At 39.7% G+C, this 13,804-nt stretch overlaps 1 protein-coding gene and 1 long non-coding RNA gene across 16 annotated transcripts in view; one reads left to right on the top strand and one right to left on the bottom strand.

The window, feature by feature from the left end:
- The window catches only part of ESR1 (estrogen receptor 1), a 205,528-nt gene that overhangs the window by 18,728 nt on the left and 172,996 nt on the right, over positions 1–13,804 (bottom strand). For all 12 annotated transcript variants that reach the window (XM_083496475.1, XM_083496469.1, XM_083496473.1 and 9 more), the window contains one exon: positions 5,973–6,111. In XM_083496475.1, coding sequence (XP_083352601.1) covers positions 5,973–6,111 — 139 coding nt within the window. The remainder of the gene's footprint in view (positions 1–5,972; positions 6,112–13,804) is intronic.
- The window catches only part of LOC310703887, a 104,504-nt gene that overhangs the window by 40,136 nt on the left and 50,564 nt on the right, over positions 1–13,804 (top strand). The window lies entirely within an intron of this gene.

Here is a 13,804-nt window from a genome sequence, read left to right as displayed (position 1 = left end):
GAGTTTTCAGCATCACACAAAGTAAACAGAGTCTGACACTAAAATCCTATGCAACCTTTAAAAGGGTAAAGGACTCCTGACAGTTAAGTCCAGTTGCAGACAACTCTGGGGTTGAAGTGCTCATCTCGCTTTACAGCCCGAGGGAGCTTGCGTTTGTCCAGAGACAGTTTTTCTGGGTCATGTGGCCAGCATGACTAAGCCGCTTCTGGCGCAGCAGAACACCAAAACCAGAGCAACGCATGGAAACGCCGTTTACCTTCCCGCTGGAACAGTACCTATTTATCTACTTGCACTTTTTGGAGTGCTTTCGAACTGCTAGGTTGGCAGGTGCTGGGACCGAGCAACAGGAGCTCACCCCATCACGGGGATTTGAACCGCAACCTTCTGATTGGCAAGCCTAAGAGGCTCAGTGGTTTAGACCACAGTGCCACCCGCATCCCTATATGTAACCTTTACTAGAGTATAATTGCCATTGAATTCAGTAGAAAACAGAAATTTGTCTTACCATAAATTTCTGTTTGAATATGCTGCTGGAGAACATTCCTGATGGGGATGACACCTCCTACTGGAAGGACCAAGCAGGGTTCACTGAAGCCTCTTGCCTCCTTTCCAGAGGGAGGAGTCAACCCTCTCTCCAGACCAACCGGCAGAGCAGACAATTCCCTGGCCCCTAAACAATCATTCAAATGGAGCCGCATCCTTATCAAGAACGTCCACCAGCATCTGGCAAACTTACATATGAGCAAATATGCTTCAGCTTGTGCTAGGAGAAATTAATGGTGTAGCAAAAGCTAACAACTAAACTATCATTTGTTACTGATTTCCCAAATTCAAAGATAAAACTCTATCCATGTGCCACCTTTGCTTTCATAGTGGATGTGAATATAAATCCATAGCACCAGGTTTAACTAACTGTTCTATTTTGTCTGTGATTATAGAACAACAAAATGCCTACTATTTAGTTTTACACATAAGAGACCCAGTTGACAGGAAAGGCAGTCTTATCAAATGGTTAAAGGAGTCTAGATAGCAGTTTATCCTCTAGCTGCATAATCTATCACTGTATCAGAAGTGTGTGGGGGGGGAGTAAATTGTGAGGTCTTTTGCATTATAGGATTTTATCTGGACTGTGTTGAGGAATGAACTCACAAGAAATGGGAGATAGCTTGATTTATTTCTGAGACTGCCTGAATTCAGTATAAAAACAAAACTTAAGCCCTCTGCATTCCTTTACACTCCCTCCCACCTACCCATCCTTGATTTCCGAGTAACCCCTTCCTTATAAACACTTCTGATCTGGCTAGTGATGGCAGTGGTGCACTAGTCAGAAGGCATGGGAAGGATGAAAGTGTGTCCCAAGGCCAGTGTCAATGGTCAGTATCACCTGGAGGCCCACAACCAGCTTTTCCTCTGCACCATTCATTTGCCACTCACTTTAGTCCAGAAAATGGTGGTGGTGAGAAGGGGATGCAGAAGACACCATTGCCCATTGAAGGTACCTTTCCCAAGAGGGTTTGGTTTTGGAACTACTAGCCTCTCCAACCACGGTCAGAGCTGGAGTTTCAGGTAGCTTATTGTAAGCGTCTTGCTTTACTCCCAGCAGGAAGGCTGAATAGAAGCATTCCAGAACATAATGTCTTAATGGCTTTACCAAGGTCTACGCTAATTGCCAGCAGCCTTTGGGAAAACAATAGTTCCTAAAGGCTACTAGGTTTTCTTTGAGTTGAACAGTTTGAGACTCTGGAGGTCATATCTCAGCCCAGATCTGGTGGACCTCAATGTCATATCTTATACTGTTCTGGCCTTGCTAATACACCTCACTTTACCACCATCCTCTTCTTCACACACATTCGCACAAACTCACACATGGACAGGTAACACAATATGACTCTCACACATATACCACAATTCCATCCCATACATAAAGCCTCATTAGTAAATATACACAGAACACAATGTAATAATCCACTCTCAAGGTCACCAGTACAGTGGCCAAGCTATTCCAATCCAAATACACAGTAGATGGCATCTGAGCTGAAAATGGCAAAAGACACTTCTAGCCACAGAGATCATTTTGGCCTCTAATGACAATTATATATCAAGGAATACTCCAAGTTACGTACCTGCTCCTTCTTATGGAGTGCAGCCCCATCCAGAACAAGCAATTGGTCTATCTTCCAGATATGGAGCCACATACCCTCAAAGCTTCTGTCTTCCCAAGATAATAGCTTAAGTCCACTGGCCTTCATCCAGAATACTCAACCTCTCCTGATGCAGGTGTTATGGAGAAATAGAGCTGTGTGTCTCCAGCATACTGATAACACCATGCCCCAAAACTCCTAATGACTGCTCCCAGATAGTACTGGAGACAAAATAGTGTCCTGTGGGAACTATTACAAGTGCCAAAGGGTGAGGTACACTCTCTCAATTCTGCTCTCTGAATACTGTGGTCAATGGTATCAAAAGCCACTGAAAACTACAAGTAAGAGGGCACATTCCCCCATCCACCTCTTAATAAAGGCCATTGTTCAGGGCCACCAAGGCTGATTCAGTCCCCAATTAAAGCAGATATATGTCATTCAGGAACATTTGCAGCTGCTCCACCACAATAGCTGATGCCTTCCAATAGATTACTATCCTCTGACAGCCCTTCCATCAAATGACTGGCCTCTGTAATATAGGGTGCATATCCACTCTAAAGAAAGGCTGGCACAAATATGATGATCTAGCAGCCATCTCTATAACTGCTTCCACTTTCCCCAGCACCTGCAATCACAAAAATGACTGCTAGGTTACTGTATGTGTAGCCTGTTCCATGTTGCAATTTGTCTATGTCCTCATATACCTGCATATACTTTTGAATAGTGGAATTTAGCAGTGTGAATTAGGTCTCAGTAGTTTAAGCTATTTGGAGAGTGAAGTGCAACAATATCCACGAAGAGCATTCAACAGAAAACTATTTGATGGAATGGAAAGAAACAGGTATGTAGAAGTGAAGCTAATTATTTCACAACACAATCATGTACATGCCTATTCAGACATGTCTATTCAGATGTCCCTTAAGTTTAATGGGGCTAAATGTGTGTTGGATTGCAGCCTTAAAAGCATTATCCATTATTGGAAACGGAAATACTCATTTCTATATTTTAATGACTTGCTGGACATGGTGATTTTATGCATTTGGAATACTGTGTACGGTTCTGGTCGCCTCACCTCAAAAAGGATATAGCAGAGTTGGCAAAGCTTCAGAAAACGGCAACTAACATAATCAAGGGGATGGAGCACCTTTCCTTTGAGGAAGGCATTTGGGATTTTTTTAGTTTAGAGAAAAGGAGAGTAAGAGGCGAAGTAACAGAAATTTATAAAACTATGCATGGTAGATATGGAGAAAAGGGTGGAGAAAACATTTGCACCTTCTCTCGTAACACCACAACACGTAGGCATCCAATGAAGCTGAATGTTGGATTTATCATGGAGGATAAAGGCTATCAACAATACAAGCCAGGATGGACATGTTCCACCTTCACTGTCAGAGTGGGTATGCTTCTGAATACCAGCTGCTGGGAATTGCAAGTGGGCAGAGCACAGCTGCCATCAGCTAGTGTTACACTCAAGTGCTGCAGGCTACCCACAGGCATCTGGTTGGCCACTTTGAGGTCAGGATGCTGGACTAGATGAGCCAATGGCAAGACCCAGCAGGGTCATCTTATGTTCTGTTTACCCAGGATTTCCCTGAACTTTAGTACCAGTCCCTGGTGCCCTTAGTTACTGAGTTGTTTATCCTGATAACTATTGATATTTATTGTGTACTGCAGGATTGAAAATCAGTAAAGGTATCTATTTAATAAATATCTCCCAGAAAAGTTCCTTTGACAATTTAAGCAGTTAAATTGTGCAACAGAAGTGACTTCATAAATCCCATTGAACTTAATAAAATGAACTTCAGAATAAACATAAACAGGATTGTGCTCTTAAAGACCACACATTATTCTGCTGTTCGGTGGAATTTGTGCTAGTAGTTCCAACCCAGAAATTATAATAAAGATAGTGGCTAACAGTCTGTTAAGTCTCATATCCGGCATCTGAAAATGTCTTTATGCAGTGACTTAAAAGGAAAGGGGGAGGGGGAAGCTTTCTGCTCATTTACTGCCTTTTTATGAAACAAGGGAATTTCTTCCTGGCTTCAGTTGGCAATTATTTGATGTGTTGAAAACACTGAATTCTCAGCATCTAAAATTTTATCTGAACTAGCCTGGTGAAAATGCTTCTGCACTTCATGACTATAGCCATTGAAAAATCATTTGCAAGGACCTTTATCATAAGTTTTGAAAGCAGCTGAAAAAGGTTCAACAGGGTAGGCAGGTGAAAAATGCCTGTTCTTTTGCATGACAAACTACACCTGTTGAAATTCCCTCTACTATGCAAGAAACCCTGCCCTCTTTTGCATCTAGCCACCCTGTTCCTTAACCTTTTATCTTTTGTCTTGTTTTCTCTGCTGCTGTTCTTATTTTATTTGCTATTTTTGTTGTTATTTTATATTTACTCTGTAAAGTTCCATTCATCAGCTTAGGCTCCTGCACCACTTCAGCTCCTCCTGGCCACAGTTATCCATTCAATGGTAACATTTCATTTGGATTTTTGCAATGTACTGTGAATAGAATCCCCTTTAAGGGATGTTTTGAAACTGCACTGTCTGTGAACTGCTAGTATTGAATTCCTCATTCTTTTGAACATTGCTTGATAATAGAAATGGTACCTAATCCCAAAAAGAAACAGGAAAAACTGAAATAGTTATCGTTTTTTAAAAAAGGTCCAGTTCTACCTAACTTTCCACTGGAGTATGCGTTCTTACTGTATGCGGTGGCACTGCAAAAACTAATGAAACGTTTTCTCTGCAAGAATGAGGGATTATTATTTTTTCATTTACATCTTACTAATAAAGGAACACCAATAAAGAAAGCAGTGGTTTGATTTTGCTACCCCTTGCATTACTCAAGAATGAATATGTAGGATGTCTGCTGTCCAAGCTGTCTCCATTCCAGCTTACCATTTCAAATTCCAAGGTCAATTGAGGAATAGCTATGAAATATCAAATGGTAAAGCTAAAACAGTTTTAGCTGTGATTTAATAAAAGGTCAGGGGAATATTTCAAACACCAACATAAACACCAACAACAGCACTTGATTGACAACAATATTTTCCCATCCTGTTTCTCTGGCTGCTGCGATAATGGCAGCCACCAGAAACCAGGTCCCTGGCTCAATTCTAAAGGAAATATTTGTGTGCTGCAAAGAACCACCCTCAGCCTCTAATAATGGAATAGCAATCCTTGGCCTATTTTAAAAAGAAAAACAGGCTATTTTGACTATTGGTTCATTTCTACTGTTGCTGCTTTTTTCAAATTCATAGATAAAAGAAATATTGATCCCCAAATGGTCACTTCTCTCTCAGCACTTTTCACACAGTTATTTGTTTGAAAGTATCTGCCAAAATCACAGGAAAATCTCAGAACCTGCCAGATGTTCGCTTAACTAGAAGCAAGTCCTATATTTAAGTGGCTAACTTTGTTTAGAAGAAACAGGGAAACAACATGTATGCTGCCCTGAGTTCTATACTGGGGAAAGGATGGGATATAAATGCAATAAACAAATAAATATCATTCTGGAGAAACTACTAAGCTCATCTCTCTCGTTGTAATACTCTTGAAATATGGTTGAGCAAATACACACATAGCATGAAATCGGTTAGGTGGCATTTGTTGCTGGTATTGATCTGCATCCTGACTCCAGGCTTCATTGTGTAAATGTATAGCTACAATACTGTTAGTGTTCCAGTTTTAGGCTTGTTCTTCTCTGCGACTGGCATTTGGTATGAATGGCATGGTAGCAGGTCAGGCTGATACTAATAATATTGCATAGCATGACAGTTACAACAGTAAATAACAGAAATAAACAAAGAACATGTGGACTGACCTGTCCAACAGCAGGTTAGGGGCAAACAATAGCTTTCCTGGATGCTCCATGGACCGCCACACTAAGCCAATCATCAGTATCTCAAGCCAGGCACATTCCAGGAGATGGACCTGATCATGGAGTGATAAATCCACAAACCCTAAAGAAGAAAATGAAGACCAGTATGTGGCAATGTGAAAACAGTAGCTGGTATAATACAGTGGGGGGGGGGCTGGGTGTAAGAAACCTAACCCTGCTTGGCACAGAGTTCCCTAGAAAATACTACTACTATCGCTTACCTTAATCCGTTTCACAGAATTGTTGTGATAGAAAAACAAGATCGCCTCAGGCATGCTGCCCTTACAAGCTCAAATGAAGGGTGGAACACAAACATGACAATAAAACCTTTCTTTAAATGCAAGTAGACATATTGGATTTTTTTTTTGGGGGGGGGAGAATATTAGAGCTCCCTGGACTAGTTCAGATCAGAAAGACTGAATCATAGCTAACTTTTTAAATAATAATATTTTTTCCTTCCCCCTTGTGTTTGCTATTGGAATATTAATACAGTTGTTTAAAATGCATAATAGTAATTTGACAAGTTGTTGATTTTCTGTGGTCTTGAAAATTAATAATATAAAAATCGCTACTTCTGTAGTGTAAAATCTTTGGCTTTCCTTCTTAAGCTACGCATTTGGAATCTTCATGCACTATAAACCACACACTGCTAACCTTCCATACCAAGGCTCCATGCATGTATCGTGGCATGATTATGCTACATGGTACTCCCAATCTTCCCTCAACTTAAACAAGGGTGTTGACACTTGGAGCATAGATAGTCCATCAACAGATGATAAAGAAAATATTATATGGAATCCTTGACTATTTTAATTCTAAGTCCTTTCACATTTCAGACCTCAATATTCTGCAATGAATTTACACTCCTTTTGCAATGTAGAACCTTCTGGCTACATTTTTAAACCACATCTTTGAAACCAGCATACTAAAACGTGTGTTTCCAGTCTGTTTTGCCCCCTGGCCCATAGCCAGGGTGAGTACATTGATTGCTTCACCTGGAATTCTTGTTCATACCAGCCAGGATAAATACAAACAAACAAAGGCACCTCAGACTTTTTATTTTATGAGATTACTCTTCCAATCAGAATGAATTTAATTTAGACAATGGGTGAGAAGCTGGCTAATCCTCCAGCCACCCCTCCCTCCACACAAAAATATAGATCCAACTCTGAACATCTGCCCCCCTGACTGCAACCTTGGTCTGTCCTATCACCTTTGGGTGCTAAAAGAGTAACTGAGACTGTTGGTGGAATGCCTACTGCCTGCCAAGTCATTTCTGGCATCTTGAATTTTAGTGGCCGAGACCACAGCTTGACAATCGCCAGAATATACTCTGGAGATTGCTCACAGGAGAGGATGTGGAGAACTCTGTCTATGAATTCTTAAAAGGAATTATGTGTGCTGCTTGAGTTACTTTTGTCTGGTGAAGCTGTGTAATTAGTCTATTTTAGGAACTTCTCAGTAACAATAACTAGCATGGGATGTGTATTGAGAAGACAGATTATTTTACTTCTTGGTCCCTGATCACAGGTTGAATTGTTTTGAGAAGTGGTGTCTTTTGCTTAAAAGAATAATCCTACCAAGGTTTTTAGGATTTGGATAATAGAGGAATAATATTTGCATCAAAAGCAGCAATTAATGACTTAAGGTTTTGTGTCAGGAGGTATACTCTTGTCTAGAATAACTTAGCTATTCTGCTTGTTAAATGATTTGATAATTAGACATAAACTTAGGCTGTGTCTGATGTGTCTGAATTAGAAGATAACCAAGTCAACCAAGTATTTGCTACACCTGTTTAATGTGGATTTGTACAAGTAAGGAGAGCTTTTTTTTCTTACCTGACTGTTTATTGGGAAATTTGCAATTGATTGCCTAAGCCCAAAATTCTGCAACAAATTGCTTTGATTTAGGAACTGTGTGTTCTGATTAGAGGCGGGAACTCTGTGTTCTCTTGCACCTGGGAACTGTGTGTTCTTCTGTTGGAACTGGGGGAAGTATTGCACAGTTGGTTGCTTGGAGCTTGAAACTATGCAATCTATTGTTTTAACTTATATATCAATTTTGATATATTCTTTTTGCTCTTTCATTGTTTGAGATACATTTATTTTATTTATTTATTTCACAAGATTTATGTTGCAGTTACACTTCAAAGCAGTTTACAAAAAGAAAACAAAAAATTATCAGTAAAAACAGAAAAAACCTTGAAGAAATACATATATTTGTTAAAGTATTTACTGGCATCCCAATTAAGCACTGAAAGTAAAGTTTAACCTATGGAAGATCATGTCAAAGAATGTGACAACAGAAGTAGCAGTAATAATATTAAACCAATATGTTTAAAAGAAAAAGCAGAAGGCAACAACTTAATTGAATGCCTAGGAGAACTTTGCCTCTCCTTAAATTTTGAAATAAAATAATATGATCAGTGAAGTTATTTTGTAGTGATTTTAGAAATTAAATAATAAAATAATTTTAACCGTAAATTACCAAAATAGAAAAAAATGAAATTAATGTAGCAATCTTACTAGCAGAAGGCTGGCTGAAGGGCCATATGATACGGAGTGCATTCCACTTCATCAGCAAAGAAAGAAACCTGTTGTCAGAGCAAAACTAATGTAGTTGGAGGTTCCCCAATATACTGGGAAGCAGAAAACCCCCCCAGGTGTGTTAGTTTTGCTGGTGTGAGTAATGTGGTGTACTGACAAAGAGAATGCACGAGTCCTCTGTTTCATTTTTAGATTGTTTATCAAAAACCTTGAAACAGCAAATGGAAACTTCTGTTGTATACTCTGGTGGTCTTAGAATTCTCAAAATAGGAAATACTTTTTTCAGGTTCAAATCAAATAAATAATTACAAAAGTAAAAATGTTGCACTAAAACAAGGGTGGGAAACCACAAGCCTGGGGACCAAATACAACCTCCATGCACCCCCCCTTAGGACTCTGCCACCCCATGCCCCCTAAGCCACCACTTGCTCTGTGCCCTCTAGTGATTGGACCCACTGGAATGCGTCCTGTGATAATGCCTCCTGCTTGCCAGGATGGAGGATGGGCAGTAGTGTGTGTCTGGCCACACCCACTTTGCAACACCCACCACACCTTGAGAAGACTGCCCAGCAGGGAATATGGACCTCACATTGAAAAAGATTCCACACCCTGCACTAAGAAAATTCAGAGCCAAATATTTAGGCAGAATTAGATTCATTCAGGAAAAAGTCAGAGCAAATCAATACTGATGAGAAACTGCTAACATTATTACTTTTGTAGAACAACCATTCTCTCTCTCTAAAAAAAAAAAGACCAATAAATTATTGGAAAAGGAAGGGAATTCCTTCCAGTTTCGATTTAAGGTATGATGAATTAATTTTTTTTTATTTTAAAACTGTATCAATCTTATTCCCCAAACATGATAGAATCTGAGATCCCAGTTAATAGAAATAGATAGATGTAACTAAACGCAGGAATAGATCATTTAGTGTGGCTGCACCTACTCTTTAGAACTCCCTGCCCATTAATATTAGCCAGGTCCCTTTCCTGTATTTCTATTCCATTGCTTGCACCCCATTCCTTTCTTGAAGTTGCAGCAGCTTAAGAATGGTTGAGGCTATGGTCAGGCTAGTGCCACCCCCAAATTGGTGATGCTGTGGAATTTCTGGCCTAGCTGTTCTTGGTTTTGATTGTAATGAAGAGGCACTGAGCTCTCCACATAAAGGCATCATTACAAAGAAGGAAGGAGCTGACATCAAGAAAGCATTTGACACAGTGGAGTGGAGTGTTGCCTTTTAAACTTTTTAGTGTTTAAATATAAACTGAAATTTTCTTTGAATGCATTAAAGCCACTGTAGAACACTACAAATTAAGTTAAAGATTTACAGACAGGAATCAAACAAGTGTGTTTTATATTGAAGCTATCTGCTTTATCATTTGCTATAAGGATAGAAGAACTCATAATAAAGTTTAGGGGAACGCAGGAGCATGCAACCTTTGCCCCCTCCCCCCCCCCAGCACAAGGTAATATTTAAATCCAGTATAGTAGCTAGATGTTTTTAACTACTAATTGGGTGATCTCTTTCTGAACTATATTAGATTTTAAAACAGGTCGTCTACTGAAATCATCTCGATTGGAAATGCCTCAATACAGCTTTGCAAACATGAAGATAAATATAATACAATCCAGAGTTCTGTTCCTGCTTCCACATTAAATCTAGTACAGAGTTTGAAATCATGGCAAAAAATGCTTCCTAATTTTATGTGGGAACTCAGAGGGTAGGATAAGTTACTCTGCAGAAACTTAAACAAAATAACTTATCTGTGAGTCTGCCAGGAGCAAATTTATTCATTGAGCAAATTGATAAACCTCTGTTGTTGTTGTTGTTTAGTCGTTTAGTCGTGTCCGACTCTTCGTGACCCCATGGACCATAGCAAATTGATAAACCTCTACTTCTACACTTTTTTATAGCTCCAGAAGTAAAGGGCCAGAGATTTGCATTTTTTAAATGAAAATTGAAAATTCAGAAAGGGAACCTAGAGTATCCTTAGGGCCTCAAGGCCATGAATATACAGCCTCTGCAACAAACTATACTTTGCATCTCAGCACGGCATTGCAGTCTCTGAAAAAGGATCACTGGCACTGACAGCTCAGTCAAGCAAGCAACTTTTTCTTTAAAATTGTGTTTATTTCACATTGAAATGCCAAACTTTTGGCACTCCAGAACCATGGCTACATTTCAAGCTTCGGTCTAGTCAACAGGAACATAATCAAGACCACATTTATATAGGGAAAACACCAGATTATATAACAACAGCCTTTCCCCCTATTGCTTATTCACTTTAGTCCAAATGGTTCATAAATGACGCATAAATGTTCCCTGTCAAAATGCAAGTGCTGCTATTGTGGATTATAGCCAATGTCTACCTGTGTGTTGCTTGGTAAGACTTTCTTTTCACAAAATATGCTTTGCCTCTACTGATTTCGGCCACGATACAAAGAACTGTAATAGTCACACACATAGCTCAGGTACATGCACAGCCAGCATTTCATCCATTGTTTTTGGTGCAGTATTTCCTGCTGCCGAAGTGACAAGCCAATGTTCAGTCTCCAAAACAGCTTGACACTTTGGTAGTGGAAATCACTGTTTTAAAAACAACAAACAAGAGTTTTTTGTGTATGTACAACCACCCATGCACTGATCTCAAGCTGATAGCTTACCTGTTTCAGTTACAGCTGCCTGCCTTTAATTAGAGTTGTGTTTTGTATTCTCTGTCTGCAAATTACTCAGTACATACACATGCATCACTTCTCTGGATCCAAGTTTCCAATACATTGACCGGGTTTGCACTACACCGTAAGCCAAACTATTGAACATTCAAGCTCACCAAGAGGAGCTTGCAGCCACATTGCTGCTCCTTGGTGCTTTCCACTGCTGTGCCACAACGAGTCAAGGTTTGCCTTAGTATATCATTTGAACTGGGATTCCTGGTTAAGCTCTCTCCTCACTTATCAAAAGCTAGGTTAGTGAAGAGAGAGCTTAACCAGCTTGGATGAGAACAAATCTTGGTTACAGCCTGCGGTTAATGAGGGGAAAGCTAACTATGATAATGTCTCTTGCGTGGCTGGATGAATAATGGAGACAGGGGAGAGTGTAAAAGCCTTCTGTACAAACGTATTTTCAATGAATATTGCATATTGCTCCTTGTAAATCAATGGAGTTGCATCCATTGCTCCCACTTTTTACCTCTCAACCTGCCACCACTGGAATGTAGTCCCCAAATGATTTTCCATGGGGGAATGAAAAACTGGCTAGTCCCCAACCCTCTCATGGAGACTTAGAAAAACCTTTTTTTGAAAAACAGCAGTAAAGGATGAGGAGGCAAAAGGGTTTCTTGGATAAACCTTCCTCCATCTGAGCAACATCACTTTAGTTTTTGCATGCATGAAGTTTAAGCCAGCTGTTGGTTGTTTAAGAGATAAAAGTGCTGTTGACAGTTTTACTATGTGTATGTTATTTAGTGAATAGCACAAGCAGGGAAAAGGAGAAATATAGCTTGATGTTATCTGCATATTGAAAGCTTTTCATCCCCATGGTATTTTATTCTCCCTTTATAGGAAAAAAAGAGCGTACAGCTTTATGACTTGCTGTTTCATAATGAAAGAAAAGTAAATACTCTTTGGGTCATATGTGGCACCTGCCTAAGGAGGAAGGGAAAGTTTACTTCTTTACCAGAAATCCAGGGAAGCAGAAGAGTGAGTGGGTGGAGGGAACCTTTTGTCTATGAGCAACAGTTATAGACAAGTGGCTGCCCTACATGCTTACACTTCTACCACAGTAAGTTACCATTTGGCAAATCCCAGCTTGTGTTCATCTGCTGCCTACACTACAAGTGCTTTCTCCTGTCAAATGTGGAAAAGAAGAATAACATGGGTGTTAATTCAGATGGGCTATACGTTGCAAAGAGTTGGCAGCAAATCAGAAACAGAAGTATAAGAACAGAATAGACCTATGTGCTATCAACTTTATGCATATGAACTTGATTCATCCACATTGGCCTGTGTCAGGCAGCCCTTTCCAGCTTGCTAAACCATCATTCAAAATATTGATGAAGGTCCTGGTTATCATTTTCCCTACTGGAGGAGTCAATGGAGATGGAGAGGAAGCAGTATGTATGCCCAGAGCTTATTAGTAGCTTGCTTGTGGACATCCAATGAAGCTGAATAATGGAAAATTTAGAACAGATAAAATAAAAATACTTCTTTATGGAGCATACAGTCAAACTCTGGAACCCCGTCCCCCGGAGGGAGTGATGGCCACCAATTTGAATGGCTTTAAAAGTAGGTAAGACAAATGGCTGCTAGTCATTATACTTAGGCACTACCTCCAAATTTGGAAGCAGCAATGCTTCAGAATACCAGCTGCTAGAAACCACAAGAGGGGAAAGTGCTCTTGTGCTCACGTTCTGGCATCTAGTTGGCCACTGTGAGACTAGGATGCTGGACTAGATGGGCTATTTGTCTGATCCAGCAGGCTATTCTTATGTTGCTAAACTAACTTCATTAAGCTTGACAGTCATGGAATAATAGGAGTAGTCATAGAATAAGAGAAGTCTTCTTGTGGATCAGGAGTTGGTTAAGTAGCAGGAAGCAGAGAGTAGGAATAAGTGGAAAGTTTTCCAAAAGACGTAGAAAGTGGCGTCTCACAAAGATTGGTATTGGAACCTGTTCATGAACCATGTAGAGTTAGGAGTGAGCAGTGAGGTGGCCAAGTTTGCTGAAATGTTCAGGGTCATTAAAACCAAGACCTTTCCACTTTGAGTGAATAGGCTGAAGTATGAGGTTGGTGCCCTAAAACATAAAGCACAACACAAGCAAGATGCCAAAATATATGTCTAGAATCTTGCCAAAATCAATTAATTTCATTTTTTTAAATACTTCGTTAATTTCAATAGTGGAGATGTAAGCATATATTAAAATCTCTCACTAAAACCAATGGGGCTTAAAAAGTGCACAATTTGGGCTGGATTGGGCTTTGCATTGCATAGATCTGCAGAGATTTGTTAAACATTTCCAACCAGATCTTGATTAACGATGGCAAAACTTCCCTTGACAAACAGGATCAACTGTATGCATTTTTCAGAAATAAAATGAAACAAAACAAAAAAATAAGCCAGTTCCTCCTTCTGTAAAAATAGACCAGACATTAAATACTGTAAACTGCCTTTTGAGGCATAGTCCTTATCTCATATAGTAAATGGATGTAAAGGACTATATTCCCCTTTAGC

This window comes from Podarcis liolepis, assembly GCF_965112155.1.
Source record: "Podarcis liolepis genome assembly, chromosome: 3".
Lineage (NCBI taxonomy): Eukaryota > Metazoa > Chordata > Lepidosauria > Squamata > Lacertidae > Podarcis > Podarcis liolepis.
Note: the sequence above shows the minus strand (reverse complement) of the source record. Positions and strands in the feature narration are given on the sequence as shown.